Here is a 19,456-nt window from a genome sequence, read left to right as displayed (position 1 = left end):
TTCAACTAAACACAGAACAGAAATGAAGATACATGGCGGCTCCCCTCGGGACAATCCGTAGGTCACAGGCTGCAAGACAAACATCATGATGAGAAGGTGTGTCTTGCGCACATCAAAGGACCGAGAGAGAGCGAAGGAGAGAGATAGATACAGAGAGAGAGAAAGAGAGGGGGATAGATGGATAGAAAGGGGGAGAGAGACAGCTAGATGTACAGAGTGGGGGAAATAGATAGACGGACAGAGAGGGGGAGAGAGAGCTAGACGGACAGAGAGGGAGAGAGAACTATAGACAGACAGAGGGGGGGAGAGAGACACAGATAACAGAAGAGATGGACAGGGAGAGAGAGAGTGCCGACACTGCGCACCCAGGCCTCACTGCTCACCTGCTGCCACCGGTGTGTCTCCAACCACATGCTGGTATGTAGTGCAGTTCACCGGGTCCCACGTCTGAGACAGACCCTTCATTTGAAACAGAGTCCAGATACATGAACGGCACATTACATACAATTGCACACATCATCGCCTGTCCGCCCCTACGCACCCAGGCAGCTGCACCCCAGACCCTCCCGCCACCCAGCGGTGCATGCCCACTCCTGCGCACTCTGGTCTCACTGCTCACCTTCCGCCACCGGCTTGTAGAAAAGAGGGACCACCACGTGCCGCTGCAAGCCATTAGCCCAGGGCCCGCGGACATGGCCCCTTCCACATCATGCAACCCCGCTCCGCAGGCCACCATATTTACTGAAACTCTGACTCTCGACCCGGCAGGCACACGCACGACAAGGCTGGAACATTGAAGGGGACTTGAGGAAAATTTGCAACTAACTTTTTTCAAGGACTCCATATTTAGAAAATCGGCACCTTTCATGTTATCATCACCCTCTGAGGTTCAATTTTGATTAGTCCCCCCATGCAACACTTACCCGGAAATACAACATCCTGGGAGCTGTAGTTTTTCTTGAACAACAGCATAGTTGCGAGGAAGTGACCATTGGTCAGCGGATTTCCACCAGTGGGAGAGACTTTGGACATTGAAAGGTGGGGGTGGAGTTACGCCTTGTACACAGCTGCGTCTGAGGAAGGCCCAAATGGCCGAAATGCATTATGCGTGAGCTGTTTTAATTAAAGATTTCCCAACAATTTCCCCAGAGTGGCCTCTACCTCTTCGTTTGGAGTGGAAAGCAGTGGATATTGTCACGCTTGCCAGAGGCGCGTTGGAGGCCCTGTTCCCCAAAGAGGCTGGAGTATTACTGGCACCTTCTGCTGTTGCAGTTTTTTGTCATCACGGTATTGACATAACTACTGCCCGCCATGAACTGCAAGCTACGCCATGGGTTGCTGCGCAAACCAGATCGTTATTAACCATGAGCCAGGTTTACTGAAACTCTGACTCTCGACCCGGCAGGCACACGCATGACAAGGCTGGAACGTTGAAGGGGACTTGAAGGAAATTTGCAACTAACTTTTTTAAAGGACTCCATATTTAGAAACTTGGCACCTTTCATGTTATTACCATCACCCACTGAGGTTCAATTTTGATTAGTGCCCCCCATGCAATACTTACCCAGAAATGCAGCATCCTGGGAGCTGTAGTTTTTCTTGAACGACAGCGTAGGTGCGAGGAAGTGACAATTGGTCAGCGGATTTCCGCCAATGTGAGAGACTTTGGACATTAAAAGGTGGGGGTGGATTTACACCTTGTACACAGCAGCATCTGAGGAAGGCCCAAATGGCCGAAATGCATTAGGCGTGAGCTGTTTTAATGAAAGATTTCCTGACAATTTCCCCAGAGTGGCATCTACCTCTTCGTTTGGAGTGGAAAGCAGTGGATATTGTCACACTTGCCAGAGACGCGTTGAAGGCTCCGTTCCCCAAAGAGGCTGGAGTATTACTGGCACCTTCTGCTATTGCAGTTTTTCGTCGTCAAGGTATTGCCATAACTCCGGCCCGCCATGAACTGCAAGCCATGCCATGGGTTGCTGCGCAAAGCAGATTGTTATTAACGGTAAGCCAGGTTTACTGAAACCCTGACTCTCGACCCGGCAGGCACACGCACGACAAGGCTGGAACGTTGAAGGGGACTTGAGGGAAATTTGCAACTAACGTTTTTTCAAGGACTCCATATTTAGAAACTCGGCACCTTTCATGTTATTACCTTCACCCACTGAGGTTCAATTTTGATTAGTCCCCCCCATTCAACACTTACCCGGTAATACAGCATCCTGGGAGCTGTAGTTTTTCTTGAACAACAACGTAGTTGCGAGGAAGTGACCATTGGTCAGTGGATTTCCGCCAATGGGAGAGACTTTGGACAATGAAAGGTGGGGGTGGAGTTATCACTTGTGATTCTGGGTCTTGATTTTGCCATGGCAGAGGACATACCAGTGCACCCGGCATCATCGCAGGGTGCACACCCGCTCAGCCTTATAAGTGCCACTAACTCTGTGATCCAGTGGCGGTAGGCCCCCACTGTCCGCTGTCTCAGGCCTACACTGCGGTCCAGCAGGGCACAAAAAACCTGAGCCGTCCGGACCGCCGGGACGGGGCATCATCGCAGGCTGCACAGCTGCTCAGCACTTAAGGTGCCCCTACCTCAGTGCACCGAAAGTCACCGTCCTGTGGCGGTGTGCCTATGCCGGCCGCAGTGTATCCAGTGCCACCAAGTCTGTGCCCCGCAAGTCATGGACCCTCTATGATTGGGTATCGTGGTGCGGGCGCCATCTTGTCTCCTCCAGGCCGGCGGAATGTGATGTCGCAGGCCCCTTGGCCCCCATGGCTACATGCACACCACACGAACACACCCCGTGCGCCCGGCCCTTTTTATAGGCAGGGTCACATGTCCTGTGACGCGTGTGCTGGATGGATGTGGTGTGGGTGTAAACCAGCTGTAAGGGAGTGGCTATGGCATGCTGACAACTAGATCTGTGATTAGCAGATCACTACAGGGAGGTCCTGGCACATGTAGCGTTGTCATCCCCACCTGTGTGCGTAAGCGTAGTGGGCTGGCCTGGCGAATGCCAGTTCAGCATAAGGCTGTGAACAATGACCCCGGGGCTCTGGGCGTTGTTCCGTATGGGGCTGGACAAGGAAGTAACAAATGCGTGTGTCACTGTTGTTGCGTCGGCAATGTGTCACCCTGTGACCCAAGTCCAATGACATGAGCCACATGGACGTAAGAGGGATTAACTGACCCTACATTAATCCGTACTACCACACTTGTAAGACCATAGACACAACACATCTGTGTGATTTGGAATGTTTAATGCACATTCAGTGGAGTGTTGCATCTGTAGCAGTACAGGGCCATGCAAACCCCACTTTACAATGTTGGCCCGTGGAGGGCCAGCTAGAGTCCTTCAGGGAATGACATGTCCAAAGGAAGAGGAAGTGTTCAGTCCGCAGTCTGAGTGCTGTGTCATTGGCAAACACCGAGTATATGGTAGTCCATGTCGAGGTCCAAGGTGAATGTCGCAGGGTGCATCGGGGGACAGTGGAAGGTGATGATGCAGAGGGCAGACACAAGCAGAAACCGGCCATATGTGGAGAGCAATGCTACTGCGTCCTTCTTACCACAAAGACATTTTCATCTGCATCTTTATCCTCTGCTGTTCCGTGTGCCTAACGTGTGGGTGGTGCTGGCCTTTCTCCAGCACTGTGTGGCAGTAATACCTCAGGGGCCGGAGGTGGAATGTCTGCCGCACTGTGTGGCACTGACACTTCAGGGGGTGGAGATGTGAATGTAGTGCTAGCAGCAGCATGCATCATGCCAGGCCTTGTGTCAGCAATGCCATGAGGATGGTTTTTAGGTCATTGAGGAACACAGCTACCACTCGCTGGTGTGCAGCCGTGGCAACTGCTCTTTCCGCATTGGCCCACTCCATGGTCTCCATTAACCTCCGCATATGTGCCAACTCCCGGGCGACATCGCTAGAGCCACTCTGACTGGACAGTTGTTCTAGTCTCTGAGTCAGGGCCCCAGCGACATCAGCCATGGTCCATTGGAGAGTATGGAGCGGACTGTGGGTGTCCGTTAGGGACTGTGAGTGGTCCCTGATGGGACTTAGACAACCACGTATGGCATCTAGTTTATCTGCCATGCGGTCGAAGCCCACCCGCATCTGTTCAGCCAGCTGCTCCTGGCATTTCAACACATGGCGTTGGAAGGCCATGTGTTCTTCCTGGGGGTCCTGGGAGGCAGCGGTGGTGGTGGGTGCTGCCTGCTGTGTGGTCTGTGCAGCGGGTGGGGTGTCCTCGTTGCAGCTGGAGGTGGGCTGCAGAGGCTGTCAATGAACTCTTGGTGGGCGTCGGAGTCGAAGCTGTGGTGGTCCTCTTCATCATCAGAGAAGAGAGGGTCGACCTGCTCTGCAGGAGGTGTTGATTGTCCCTCTGCAATGTGAAGGGGAGATGCAGTTTGACAATATGTTCACATGTATGCTGTCGCATTGTCCATGTTTACATAAAGGTTGCATGACAGTGTACATCGTGGCTGTTTGGGAGGAGTTGCCTATTTGATGGGGGACAGTGGGCATTTCGACAACAGACGTGTGTGTGTTTGTACTTGTACATTGTCAACTCATATTTCCCTGCAATGCCACTTGTGATTGGCCAGTGTCTACACCCAGTCGGCACCAGTTATGTCCTGTGTTCTATTGTGGACGTGTTGCAGTTTGTGCTACATTGTTGTCAGTGTTGATGTGCTCTGCATGTTATGTGTGTGTGCTGCATTTTGGGAGAGTCGCCCCTGCAGCTCTGATTTTGCTGCCTCTTATCACTTTCATGTGGTGTGCCTTTGCCTTCTGTGCTTATACAGTGCTGAGATGTTGCCTACTTGGGTACATTGGTCTCTTGGTGGGAATTGGGGGCTGGGGCACGGTTTGTTCGCAGATGTGCTCATCTCAATTGTGCATGTGTGCCATTGTGCCCTACTTCCCCCGTGCCCCGAGTCCCTGGTCATTACTTACCCTGCTGCTGTTGTGTCCGGTCATGTTGAGCAGTGTCCGGTCCCCCAACTCCAGCCACCGTCTCCCCACTGATGACTGTGGACAGCATTTCCTCCATCTCGTCCAGCTCCTCCTGTGGCGCAGGACTCCCACCTCCAGTCTGCATTGCTGCCTTCCGGTTGTTGGTGAGTTTCAGCTTGGTTTTGCGCTTGACGTCATTCCAGCGCCTCTTGACCTCTTCCATTGTCCTCTTCAGCACTCCCACTGCATTCACCTTGTCCACGATGGACTGCGATAGTCCCTTTTTGGTTGCCAATGACACAGTGGAGGTGATGAACAGTTGTTTATGGTGTTCTACCACCTCCGTTATCAGGATCCTTCTTCCTACTCTTCTTCTCCTTGGCCTTTCCTGACCCCGAGGTCCCAGGCAGGTCCTCCGGGGGACTTGTGGGGTTCTGGTTCTCCTCCATACTTGCTCCAGCAACATCCATTGTGCTTCGCTGTTGTTTGGCATTTGTTTGTCTGTTTTTTTTCTACTTTTATGGTGATTTTGCCCGCCTGACGGGTGTCTATTGCAGGCCCGGAGATGGTTTTTGCTGATTTTTGTATCGCGATTGGCCTGTTCGCAGCTTTTTTTGCATTTGCTTTTCGCATTTTTGCGGCGTGGCGTTGATATTAACGCGGTCATTTGACGCATTATCTGGAGACTATCGCATGGGGCCACCGAGTTGTGAATGCTTCGTTAACATGGCGTAATTTTCCCGCGATAGACTGCGATGTTGTAAGTTGCATTAAGTTACTTTTGCGATGGTTATCACACGTTCTTGAGAATATGCCCCATAAAGTGACAATTATAGTCACTTGTCGCGGTAGACCGAGACCTAGGCACAATTTGAAGCTGACCACAATGGTATGCGGAGCAGAAACACCAACCAGGTTCCTCCTGATCAAAGTTTTACCTGCTGACTTTAGTCATTTCAGTCACAATCTACCACAGGAATACATTTCTAAAGCTTAGAGGAGGCACCTACAGACTCATGGGTTAACAGGCAGAGGGCAAACAGCAGGATCTAGTCCAGGTCAAGTTGCAAATGGTCAACTGGGCAGTTGCACAAAAATGCCTTTCGTGGCTTGTTGTGTCCCTGTAACTTTAACAGAAGGCCAGTCTTATGACCCTTGGAATCCACTTCTTTGTACTGAGTACAAAAGGAAGCGGGAAACCAGGTCTTTAGCGCTCTTCTCAGAAAAAAGGTTCGGTTTTCTTCTGATCTTCCCCTGTCCCAGTAGTGTACTGAAGCAGGTGACTGGAGATACCCATTTATATCTGGCACGAGAGATGTTATCAGTAATGTCATTGATGATGTCATTAAGCATGTCATGAGTGATGTTGTATGTGAGGTGATAAGCAGTGCATGGCGGGGGTGCATGTCATGTTAGCTCAGTAAACTATAAATAGCAGATTTCAGTTTTTTTGAGTTTAAAATTTTATTTTTAGCTGGTATTTTTATCTAAGTATAACCCCACTTTAAACTTTTATCAGTGAATTTCTAAGGTTTGTGTTGTTTAACATAAAGTGAGATATTATTGTCAAGCCTAACTATAACATCACTTTAACCTTTGTTTTTTTAGTGAATTTCTATGTTTTTTTAAAAACTTAAAACCGACAAATGATTCACACTCCTAACTATAATGTTACTTGAACCTTTCTATCTTTTCAGTGAATTTCTAGGTATTTTTTAACGTAAAGTCAAATATTACTAACATACCTAACTGTACACAGTATGACCTTTGCTTTGTGAGGAGGCTTGAGTATGTGGGGGAGTGAGCTCACAGTGAGTGGGCTCTCTAAGAAGAGCAGCACGGAGTGCTCAGGTTGTGTGTATTAGCAGGTTGCCCACATAACAGGGCTTGGGTGCCTGGAGCCATTGAGTTCTACACACAGTCTGCTCCTCGAGTGCAGACTTTGCATAATAGTTGCTTCCCACCTAGTGGGGCTTGGATCTCTTAAAGAAGTGGGCTCTACATATAATCTGCGCACTGAGTTCAACTGCTCATAGTAGGAGCTTGTCTGCCTAATGGGGCTTGGGTCTCTAGATAGAGTGGGTTCTGTGCACAGTCTACTTAACAAGCGCTGGTTGTGCATAGTACAGGCTTGCCCACCTAATGGGGTTTGCATGTCTTGAAGGAGTGGGCTCTACACACAGTCTGCACACTGCACCCAGACTGTGCATAATAGGGGCTTGACCACCTAATAGGCATTAGGTCTCTGGAAGGAGTGGGCTCTACATACAGTCTCTATACTGAGCGCAGACTAGGTATAGTACGGGTTTGCCCACCTAAAGGGGGTTCCATGGCTGAAGAGACTGAGCATTATGCAATCTGAACACTGAGCACAGACTGTGCATAGTAGGGGCTTGCACACCTAGTGTGGCTTGTGTCTCTTGAGAGAGGGGGCTCGATTTAGAGTCTGCACACTGAGCGGTAACTGTGTATAGGAGGGGCTTTCCCCCTCAAAAAGTGCTTGCCTGGTCTTAGGTCTCTGGAGGGAGTTGGCTCCACGCACAGCCTATTCACTGAGTACTGACTGCAAAATAGGGGCTTACCAATCTAATAGTGCTTACATGTGTGGTTGGATTGGCCTTTACATACAGTCTGCACACCAAGCACAGACTTTGCAAAAAAGGGGCTTGCCCACCTAATGGAGTTTAGATCTCTGGAGGGAGTAGGCTCTACTCTCAGTCTCTGTCCTGAGCGCTGACAATGCATAGTGGGGGTTTGTCCACCTAAATGGGGTTCCATGTCTGGAGAGACCGAGATCTACGCAATCCACGCACCGAGTACAGACTGTGCATAGTAGAGGCTTGCCCATCTGATGGGGCTTGCATCTCATGAAGGAGTGGGTTCTACAAATAGTCTACACACTGAGTGCAGACTGTGCACAGTTAGTGTTTGCCCACTTAATGGGCATTTATTACCTGGAGGGAGTGGGCTCTATGCACAGTCACAAGCACGAGGACTACGGCAACGCACTGTATGAAGGAACCACCACCAAACTCATTAGAAGGCTTCAGACAATACAGAACACTGTGGCCAGATTGATTCTTAACCTGCCCAAATTGACCCACATCACTCAATATCTGAGGAACCTCCACTGGCTACCCATTCAGAAAAGATGCCACTTCAAACTACTGACACACACCCACAAAGCCCTCCATGACCAAGGACCAGCATATATAAACCATCACCTGACTTTTCACCAACCATCCAGAAACCTACCTGTTGTATCTTCCCTTTCCTCCCTTTGGTACCTTCCATCCACCCCCGCCTCCCCTCTCCTCTTGGTATGTCCTGAAGCTTACTATGGAATGTTGACAACCTGCTCGACAGTTAGAGAGCGGTTGGCCTGAATAAAGAAGTGTTACCTGTATCCGGCTCTGTCACTTCATTACACTACCCTCAGCCTCCCTCGTCCTCGCAAAGACACCATACATCTGTCGTAGCGACAGCAAGGGATGCTCTTTCTACAACTTCACCGCCTAGTCCGGGAACACCCTTCCACTTCACCTCTGAACATCACCCTAGCTGATGAACTTCAGGAAGAGACTCAAGACCTGACTTTTGGACTAAACCCAGCAATCCAGCGCCTGGATACTCTCACTGCTGATAAGCCACATACTACAAGTACGGATTTATTGGTTGATTGACAGTCTGATCACTGACCACAGAATGCCCGCCACACACGGGGCTTGCTCATGTAATGAGAAACCATAGTGTATTGGGAGTGCAATCTCCATCAAAAGCTTTGCACAGCCCCAAGGCTGTACTTTCAGGGTTTTTTCGTGTCTCTTCCGGTCCATTGGTACTCTTGCATTACCATGCAGGGACTGTGATGAGTCCTGTGGGAGTTCAGTTGTACAGTGACTACATTTAAAACTTTTTTTTTATTTCAACCCATGTGGGACTCCCCACAAGGTCTAGGGGTTAAGGGTATCCCTATCGTGCCCCCCATGTGCTTTTTGTTTTATTTTTCAGAACACGAGGATCGAGTCCCAGTTTCCTGGAATGGCAGCAGCAACATTTTTCTTCATGGTGCAGCTTCCAATCACATCACTTGGCAAGAGGGACTCCCGCAGCACAGCCAATCGAAATTATTTATTTTGCTGTATAGTCCCACTGTAGTCCTGCAGTAACAGATATCTATAAATTTGGTACCTTCAGTTCTATAAAACGGCTGTACATATTTATATCAAATCACAAAAAGCGCTCTTTCTCAGTAACGGGCTAGCTTTCTTCCAAATTTGGTGCAATTCTTTCAGCATTTGTTTACTGTATCATTGTCTAATATTCCCATAGTACACTGCATGGGGGAAAGGCTTTTTCATTTTTCTCCGCCCCGCTTGATAGATGACCCCTAAACTTTCCAGCAAGCAGCTGAGGGTGATGAGCATGGAAAGTTTTGTGAAGATTCATCAAACAACTCCAAATTTATAACCCAAACAAAAAACGCTCTTCATATGCTGCCCAGTGGTGGTCACCACTGGGTAGTTATAAGTAAGTCAGTTTTCCCATAGGAAATACCTTTCTGATTTGCTAATAACATTGTCACTGTTTGATGAACCTTCACAAAAAGTTCCAAACAAGAGCTCTTTTTTGTCTAATTTGTGCATTGTACGTTTCGCCATGATCTGTCATGCCGGGCCGAGAAAATGAGGGATATCAGCCACAAAATCCCCATGCATTTTCCAGAGACGTTTTTTAGACAGCGCTACAGCAAAATTTGCTGAACAAAATTACACCAAAAAGATCTTGGTCCAGAAAGCGTGCTTTCTATGATTTGGTGTAAATACATTCAGTATTTTTTGAGATATTAAGCCCTGGAAGAATTCCCACAGTCCTGAACGGAGGACTTTCAGAATTCAGATCTCTATGCCTTACTCGTTTAAAGAGTAATGTTTGCAAAAGAAGCTTGGATGATGTCATCAGTGATGTGTTCAGTTCAATTCAATATAACTTTGTTTCCCCTATCAAGCCATAACAGTTTGTGCATGCAGTTAAAATGAATTATTAAAACTGTAAATGTAGCAGTAAAATGTAGAAATACATAAAAACAACAATTCATGTGAGATGCACATAAAATCCCATAAGTGTATGAGACCAGACCAGCTCAGTCATTTGACAAAAAGAATAAAGTGTATAATGCACAGAACATACATGTAAAAGACAGTTTGTTACAGGAGCGAGGAAGAGCCCTTCCGTCGAACTAACAACATTGCACCCAGACAATTGGCAACTGTATAAGCGTATGGTGGCCACAGTCAGATTTGAGTATTCAGAGAGTGGTGCCATGACTTCTAGCGCGTAGCTGCCCGCAAAAAGCCGACAGCCAGGCAGAACGTGCACGGGCATATGCAGGACAGGCAAAAACAACATGCGAAATTATTTCTGGGGGGCATTGCAGATAGAACAAACCGTAGAATCAGATGCCAACCATTTAGAAGTAAATGATTTGAGTGATAGGGTGACCACTCTGAACTGGAAATCCAGCTTTCTATCCAATGACACTGTGATAGTTTACCAAAACTGCTCGTAAACACAGGACGATTTAAAATTAGGTAACTCAGCTGACAAAGTGGCACAGGCAGCTTTGTTGGCTTCATCAGACAATATTTTTGCCCAATAGAGATTTTTCATAGTTTCCTTTGAAGAATAGGAGCCCCTGAAGGGTTCTCCCATAGACACCCTAAGTCAATAGAAATTAGTGACTGTTTGATGTTATAGAGCCAGTGAATTTTGTGAAAATGATCACTCTCAATAACATCCTGAAGAGCAGTAGCATAGTGAGCTAACTTAGGAGTGGACCATAGGCGCCTCCAGAATAATAGTGGGCTCAATCTACATTTTCCCTCCACCATTTTCACACCCATATCTAAAGTCAAAGGCTAAAGAGGAGTGCTGGTAGGGAGAAGGGCAACAGTTCTCATAAATGTGTTCTCAGATCTAGTTAGCACATCATTATTGGTAAAGCCTCACAGCTCTGCTCCATAAAGCGCAGAGCCCAATGCCTTTGCTTAATAAATATGGAGAGCTGGTGCTATCGGTCTACTATAAGGAGCTTGATGTTCTCTGGAAAGGGCCCCCACTATCTGTTTGTGCTGAATCATGGCGTAACATGGGGCTTCCAAGACATAGTAGCAGACAAAGTGACTCTTAGATAGATAAAGGAATCCACCATCTCAAGCGATGCTCCCTAAAATACAAGTCTCCCTTTAAACGATTTATATGGAATGAAAAACATCACCTTAGTCTTTGCAGTGTTGATTTCCAGGCCCCAAGTGCAACAGAACTCTCTAAAGTGGGTCAGAAGTTTTTGAAGCCCAATCGGGGTCATGGAAATCAGCAAGGTATTATCGGCAAAGAGAAGGATAGGAGTTTTCACACCCGCTAGAGAGGGGGAAGCCATGTTAGGTAAAGTTAAACAATGCACAATATTGTTTAACCCCTTCTGTGCCCCGCCCTTTCCCCGCCCTGTGCCGGGCTTTCTATTAGCGGGCGGAGTTCATGACGAGATGGTCTCGTCATGGGCACAGCGCAACCGCGGCCCATGACGAGACCATCTCGTCATGGGCACTGAAGGGGTTCAAGACAACAAAAACAAAGAGGGGGGACATAATGCAACCTTGGCAAACGCCTCTGGACAAAGGAACTCTCTCTGTTAGCTGGTCATGGGAGCCTAGACAAATTCTAGCATAGTGTTTTTCATGTAAGCAAACCACGATAGACAAGACATCAGAGGGTATTCCTATGGCACTAACAACTTGCCACAATTTGGTGCGAGGGTCCAATTCGAATGAATATTTTAAATCGACAAAGGCAACATAGAGGTTGCCTTTGCCTATCCCTACAGTCTTCTAATAAATTAGCAAGAAGTGGAAGACTTGGTATATTGTATTTATATATACATATACACACACACACACACACATATCTTCATTATTCACACCTCATGGAAGGTCTAGACAATATTTACAATTATATACGTATCATTGTTAAGATTCAAATAACTTCTCAATGGTTGGTTTTAGCTCAAGTCCCTATAACCCAATTCTAACTAGACTCTTTCCTATTCTTCATCAGGTGTTAGTAATGTTACTAATCCAAGGCACAATACTTGTCAACCAGTACATATACCTTCTATGCATACCTTGGAGATTGCAAGTGTTTACAGATATGATTGTGTGAAATTTGTCATTTCAGATCTTTCAGACCTCACTAGAGAGACATGACTAGTACCTTGAAGTACTCGTCCCTTGAGAAGTCCTTCCAAGACTTTGGCCCTGGATAAAGTGTCCATGTGCGCTAAAAGGATCAGCACCTGAGATGGATGCCGGCTTTTTTTAGCTTGTTTTGGCCTCAGTCCAGAAGCATCTGCAGCCTCTCATGCAGACTCTGTGCTGGCTCCAAAAATAAGAGCTTATAAAGGAGATGAAAATCACTGCTCCTAACTGAAATGAACACTTGTTCACACGTGATTGCCTTCAATGCCATTGTATTGAACTCAAAGACCAAAACATGCAAATTGCACATGCCTGTAAATGTATATTTTCCTCTCTGACTGACAGAGTCCTCTAAAATTCAACCGTCGATCACAGTCCAACTCACACCAGAAAGACCGGCCTATCATTACCTTTCCTTTTCCGTAACTGCCCTAGTCAAAAAGGAAGATCATCCTGGAATCATTCTGGACTCATCCGATGATTACAGTCAGGCTATTCCTGCAATTATCTGGGGAAGTCATCTGAAGCCATCCTGGAGTATGCCTATAGGAAGAAATATTTAAATGAGATGACTCTATAGACTCATCACAAAAACTACCCTAGGATGGTGCTCTGATGACTTCCACTGGCAGGGAGCGATTACCTTTTACAACTCCACGAATACTAATTGACAACTTCAGAATGAGTGAGAATTACTCCAGGATGGGTTCTAGCCAATTTAAGGATGGCTGTCAATTATTCCTGGATGATCCTATAACCGCTTCAGGATGGAAGTTGATTACTCTGGAATGATCCCATGACAATTTCCGGATGAATGTGGATTATTCCTGGATGATCCTAATACAGCTTATTGATCGCTATTGATTACTTTAGAAAGGCCCCATTATATTTTTAGTAATGTGTAGATTACTCTAGGGTGCTGTAATGCCAACTCCAAAAGGAGCTTGGATTACTCATGATTATTTGAAATACTCCTGGATGACTTTAAACCAACAGAAGAATAAGAGTAGATTACTCCCAGATGATTTAATTAATAATTTAGAATGCCTGCAGATCACTAATAAATCATTACAGGTGCATTACACCTTGACAATTCCACGTTAGGAGCACGTTAGCCACCTGCCAGTATTCCCTACTAGTTTAGGACTATGAATTTGCTGGTAGGAAAACATTTGGCAGACAACCTTAGATGTATTTTCCTGTTGAAAACAGGTCACTTTGATGTAATATGCCTTTTTTTACACAATACCAAATATTGTTTGCAATGCCACAAGTTCTAAAGTAAGGCCCAGCTTTACAAATCTGTCACTGAACGCAGTGCAGCACCCGATTGGCTGTGTTGCATAACCAGGGAGAGAGCTGGGAAGGGTCATGTCTATCTCTCTCTAGCACCACTGCACTAGAATGCAATGTCTGTGAGAGTCTAGCCTGGGTTTTATCCTGGAAGGTTACGCTTCTGGTTCCCAAAAAATACTGGGGCATATTTACAAGCCCCATGCATCACGTTTACGCCGCCGTTGCGTCACTTGCGTGACGCATCGGCGGCGTAAACGTGGCAATCCCTGCGACCCATTTACAACATGACGCATCTAGGCAGATGTGTAAGGTTGTAAAGCCCTGCACCACATGTGGGTGTTCCCGGGGCAGGTGCGCCTCGCAAAAGTGCCTGCGTGAAATATTACATGCAGGCACTTTTGCGACGCTACTGCGGCAATTCCTTACACCTGCTTGAACCAGGCGTAAGGACTGACGCACCGCCGTGATGCAAGGGTAGTTTTGCGTGACGCAAATCTTCTGGCGCATCTCTGCTGATTTGCAGAGATGCGCCAGAAGTTGTAAATATGCCCCACTATGTCTAGGCAAACGTGTAACCTTTCCCATTTTGGATGAGTGTTGTACCAAATACCAATACACTGATTTGTAAATCCTGAAAAGGATTTTGATTCAGGTCTGCATTGTAAAACTTAAGCAAACCAAAGAAAACTTCCCTAAATCTGGTCCTAATAATCTGATTATTTTTTAAATTGTACAGTGAGAGGTAGATACCTGTATAAAATAAATCTGAGAAATGCTATTTTTGGCTAGGTTTGTGCTGCAGAAATACCACAAGCACCTTCATACAAAAGAAGTGGTCTGCAAGAATGTTATACTTTGCATTCAGATAAGTGTAACAACCAGTAGCGGCTTGCATAGGGCGTGCAACAGGGCAGTGGGACGGGAGGGGCAGGGTGGGGGAGTAGTAAACACTGACATACGACGGACGAAGGCAAGTAATTATTACGTTCCTCCGTTCTGTCGTATGTCATTGTTTGCTACCCTCCCACCCTGTCTCTCCCCCGCCCGCAGCACGCCCTATACGAGCCGCTACTGTTAACCTGTGCTGCTACTCACATACTCCTGACTCACTGGGACTTGCCTTATTTTGAGGTACAGAGCATTATCTGAATCTGTTTGACATGGTGACCAGTGGCAAAAGAACAAACAAAACAGTGGTTAAATGAAAAATGTTCCAAAAGGTATGTGTCAACATGTAATTTTATTTATCGAAAGCACATATTTGGCCCCATAGGGGCCAGGATACCAAACAAGAGGAAAAATCCAGAAAAGAAAAAAAAAGTCAAGTAAAAAACAAAAAGGAGGGGGAAAAAGGCCAGACAGAAAAAATTGCTTAACGAAAACCAGCAAGTTCATGGTTTGATTCGAGATGCGGAGTTTTCTTTAATCCTCTCCTAGCATTACAAATCTTTGTAGCCAGCTTCCTTCTCATGCTTCTGTAGTCCAGTGATGGCCAGCCATTGCTACTGCACACAGACTTCATAAACTCTGGGAAAATAAAACATACATCAGTATCATGTCACCACCACTATTTTTAGATTTTAAATGGGCTGATCTGTCTTTAAAAAGTTTCAGTACCATTATTTCATACAGAGTGCCAGATGAGATATGGTTAGGGTTACAAGGGTTCACAAGTGTAACATTAAGGGCAGTTGGTCAAAGAGGCACAGGTGAGAGCAAGGCATTGATGAAGAGGGGGCGGAAGGTGAGGAAAGAAAAAAGTCCCTTTATGGACTTAAGAGTGAAGCAGCAAGTTGTGGATTCTGGAAATCTGTTGGAGTTTCAGGAAGGACACAGAAATGTGCACCTTCAACAAAAGTCTTAAATGTTGTGCAATGGGACCCCTGGTGATAAAAGATGAGGTCCCCTCCAAAACTTCAGATAAAACTCAGGGCAGCCGGAGTGGGCATGGCTCAGAGCAGGCGTACATTTCTGCAGCTCTAAATCCACATTAAATAGGAGAATTATTAAGGAGCAAACGTGACCGACGACAGAAATTGAACACAAAGCACCACCACATAACTGGTGTGTAGCCCCTGGTCCCTAATGACCATTACAGCCCAAAGTAGAAGTCTGTCTTCTCTGCCTCTTTCACCCTTTTGAAACGCTGGGGTACTTGGAATAAAGACTGTACCGATGTAGAGGAAGTGAAACAAACATATTCTGGAAACACAGTCACGCTTCCTCTGCAAACAAAGTAATCAGTGCCAGATTTCTTAACAAAACCATCCTGGAGGCAGAACTCTACTTGCAATGTTCATATTTTGAAAACAGTCTAACTAGCATAGGGACTAGAAATAAAAATTGGAGCTTACAACCAAGTGCTAGGGACCGGACCAACTGGTCTATTAATCATAAAAGCTTCAATTACAGTATTTTATAATTTCAGTTTGCTATCACCCATTCATCCGGTTTGAGCCCCTCACCTGGACCACAGACTTAGAAATAAAATCCCAACTCAAGGCTTTGTGCCAGATTTGTAGCACAAACTCAGCACACATTGTTAATAAATGACAAGCCACCCCCATTGTTCTTCTTGTTCATTTGCAGACATCTGTTGAGTAATGATGGAGTTATCGTACCATTATATGATACAAGACCACATATGCAAACCTTCTTTAACACCATGTATAATAATGAATTTTCACAATCCCAGATAGACAATGTTAAGTTGAACATTTGTAATATCTTACCAAATAATGGCTCGACCTTCTCCTCATCAAGGACAGCTGCTCCAGCACGAGCCTTCGTTACACCTTTTGCCGAAGCAAGTTCTTTGGGCGAAAAAAGTATTTCGCTGATGCCATTGAGTAGAAAACCCGCACTGTCTCGAGCTGCCTTGGCTTCCTCCAAGAGTTTGTGCAATTTTCGCTTTGGAACGAGAACATCTTTGAACCGTGAAGGATCATTTGAGTCCTTCACCAACTGCTGCATATCAGGCTGCAAAATAATAGAACTATTAACTATTTGCCATCATGTTAGGTTACATATTAAAAAATATATGAGTTTTATATTTTGATTTGGCATCTATACATTGTGTTGTATATTGATTCTTACTTAACATGGCTGACTGTATTAGTTAGTCCTTTCTTAGTGTTATTACCTCCTCAGCCTACCACATTACCTAAGAGTACTCTAGCCTGTACTCTAGCATTCTACACTTGTCAGCTGATGGCCTGGTCAGCTGGTGAGGTTTTCTGTACTCTGCTGTAACTTGAATAAATCTACTTATATCTAACAAGAAGCTTCAAGAACATATTTACAACACTTTGCTAACAATGTAATATTTGCTAGTGTAGCACCTCGAGTATAAGGCAGCCATATTTAAAAACATAGCATGCAGAAAGATTTCAAAGTCCTCATGCAGGAAATCTACAAGGTTTACCCTATATACACTTCAACTGGGCTAAAAGAGTGGCAGAGAAAATAAGTACCTTTTGTACAGTGAATGATCGACTGTATATCTTGGATGCTGCTGTATCTGTTACGTTGCTTGCATTGGTCAAAGCAGACATCACAGCTTGCAAATACTCCAATGCCAACTCCCTATTGCAAGTGCCTTGCAACTGTGCTATAATCAAATAAATACAGTTGTTAAAGGCAGCAGATAATACAATAGTCACATAACGAGCATACTCTTTGGCAATGCATGTATTTCGGTGGAAAAAATCATTATTAATGGGAATTTGTTGCAGTTTACTTGGGAAGGTAGAATATCAAGCACGCACCCTTTAAGTGTTCGATTTCAGCTCGTAACCGTACACACTCCTCATTCTGACAGGAACCAGGGCCAACGGAATAGTTTTCATTGTGATTAATTATGGCCAAGGAGTTGTATACCATTTCCTTAGAGAGAAAGCAAATCATAATTAGGCCATACAGGTGGAAATGCAATTTCCTATGTATCTTAAAAAAAACACAAAAAACATTACCCCAGTGTTGAATGATGGACTTTCCTCCGTCATCAAATGAAAGGATTCTTCACTGTCCTGAGGGGGGGGGGGGGGGGGGGGAGAGAAAGAAATCATTAGGCCCTCATTTACACTGACCATGTCAAACAGTTTTCCATTTGTCTATTCATATTTCACAGGTAGGTATACGTGCCTTATTGTTGAGGAAATGAATGCCCCATATTAATTCTATGCTTTAATGAGTATCTAGGCTTTTTGTAGAGATAACAGGTAGAAGTTGTGGTTTTGGCACCAAAAGGCAAATTGTGTTAACCAAGGAAAAACGGCTGGCATACAGCCTTAACAATATGCAAATGTGTATAATGGCAGCACTCATTTATCTCTGCTTACATTCTGGTCAAAGTTTTCGTTGCTTGCAAACAGGTCATCACGGCACGGGGTATGGTTCATATCCACAGCTGTTGCTGCAGATGGAAACTCACTGTAGGCCAGGCAGTGTGACTGTGAGCCGTGAGCCACAAATTCTTGTGGTGTCAAACTATGTGGTGCCGAGTGTACCATCATTTTAGGATCTTGTTTGCAGGGTCTAGAAGGTGTTAAATCTTTGCTCGCAACAGCCAGTTCTCGTGCAGGGAATAGTTGTTTGGGCATTAACTGGTGCCGTGGTGAAAGGGAGGCATGTTTTTGTCCTTGGTATTTGGATTTAAGTTGGGACTCCAAGACAAGTTCATTGTCACGTTCTACTGAGTCTTTACTTGTGGGTTTAGGATGAAGGACCCTAGCCATCCCTGCTAAAAGGGCCAGGTTTTCAAGTTTTTGCAAATTCATCCGCGAACTCGCATCACCATGCTGAAAAGTTGTGCTTTCGGCATGAGCTTTGTTGCCAACTCTTGTAGAATCCAGTCCACTCTGCTTGGCTTTTTTGTCCTTACATCTTTTCTCAGCAATTTCTTCCTCTTGGAGTTCGCGTAACACCTTCTTAAGTCTCCCAGCGCTTCCCCGATTGCCACAGTCCATTAACAACTGCTTTTCCTCCTGTGCCCTTTGAAGTAACACCTGTTTTAGACCCTCTGTTGTGCCCGAATAGCTTGCAATTATGTCTTCAAAAATAGCCTGAATCATTAGACACTGTTTCTTCACTAAAAAAACGAGAAAAAAAAAATATTTACATATAAACTTCAAAACAGAGATAAGAACATAGTGATCAATTGCAATATATCTTCACGCGCTAGCCAGAATATATAAATAAAGAGGTATGGATAATAAAGGACAAATGTACAATCTATCCATAACCAAGTAAGTGAGTGTTCCTTAATAGACAGTACACATTGTAAGCCTGAACTTGAACCTCCAGAATAAAGTTGCCTAAATAAAATAGTTTATCCAAAAATGGCTGCCTTATAGTAGTGCCACAAGCTAAACGTTTCAGCCCTTTTCATAAGTGTTACATTTGTCTCTGGAGAGCAATGCAAGGCATATGTGAGGACATGCGGGTTCATTTTTACTGGCCATTATTGGATACATTTATACACCAATGTAGGTTTTTATTTAATCAGGTTGTTAATTTGTACCATTATCCTGCAGTTGCAACCTTAATCTAAAGGTTTACTTATTGTGCTTACCAGATGATTGGAAAAGAATCATAGCTTTAAAATCTCTCTCTTCGGTGATTGGCCGACCAGTTTCATCTAGATTTTTGACCAGCCATTTACAAAGAACTTCCCCAGGATTGTCCAAAAGCAGAAAGTCACCATCTTTTCGAACACACACAGAACGATCGCAAGTGAAAAATAGGACGTTGAATGAAACCATGATTATGTCCTGCTTGATATAAAAATCAGGAATTAGTTGTGTCTGTTTAAGTTTCAGAGGTAAAATACAAAGCATTTCAACTGATTCACAGATTTAATTGGAGAAAAGCATCCCGAAAAGTACACTGACGTGGTGCAATTTATATCGAATATTCCTAGCTTCTGGACTACAAAGAGGTTTTTAG

At 45.3% G+C, this 19,456-nt stretch overlaps 2 protein-coding genes across 2 annotated transcripts in view; one reads left to right on the top strand and one right to left on the bottom strand.

Annotated features, from left to right (window-relative positions):
- TMPRSS7 (transmembrane serine protease 7) overlaps nt 1-19,456 on the top strand; it is a 559,080-nt gene that overhangs the window by 529,213 nt on the left and 10,411 nt on the right. The window lies entirely within an intron of this gene.
- Nucleotides 14,733-19,278, bottom strand: LOC146805720 (uncharacterized). The gene is made up of 7 exons (XM_085623004.1): nt 19,083-19,278; nt 17,851-18,599; nt 17,482-17,538; nt 17,278-17,395; nt 16,984-17,120; nt 16,243-16,489; nt 14,733-15,037 (listed from the first exon to the last, which is right to left on the bottom strand). Exons 1-7 carry the CDS (start codon nt 19,270-19,272, stop codon nt 14,883-14,885), a joined length of 1,653 nt encoding a protein of 550 aa, XP_085479130.1. The 5' UTR covers nt 19,273-19,278; the 3' UTR covers nt 14,733-14,882.

The sequence above is a fragment of the Triturus cristatus genome, chromosome 8 (genome assembly GCF_964204655.1).
Source record: "Triturus cristatus chromosome 8, aTriCri1.1, whole genome shotgun sequence".
NCBI lineage: Eukaryota > Metazoa > Chordata > Amphibia > Caudata > Salamandridae > Triturus > Triturus cristatus.
The sequence above is the reverse complement of the archived record's forward strand: the minus strand, read 5'-3'. Positions and strand labels throughout refer to the sequence as shown.

What these genes read in the sequence shown, in the direction of transcription:
- LOC146805720 (XM_085623004.1), bottom strand. Translation starts at nt 19,272, where the DNA reads ATGGTTTCATTCAACGTCCTATTTTTCACTTGCGATCGTTCTGTGTGT. An exon ending in GATTCTTTTCCAATCATCTG is followed by an intron (nt 18,600 to 19,082) that starts GTAAGCACAATA and finishes TCGTTTTTTTAG; the next exon opens with TGAAGAAACAGTGTCTAATG. An exon ending in GAAGGTCGAGCCATTATTTG is followed by an intron (nt 15,038 to 16,242) that starts GTAAGATATTAC and finishes TTATTTTCCCAG; the next exon opens with AGTTTATGAAGTCTGTGTGC.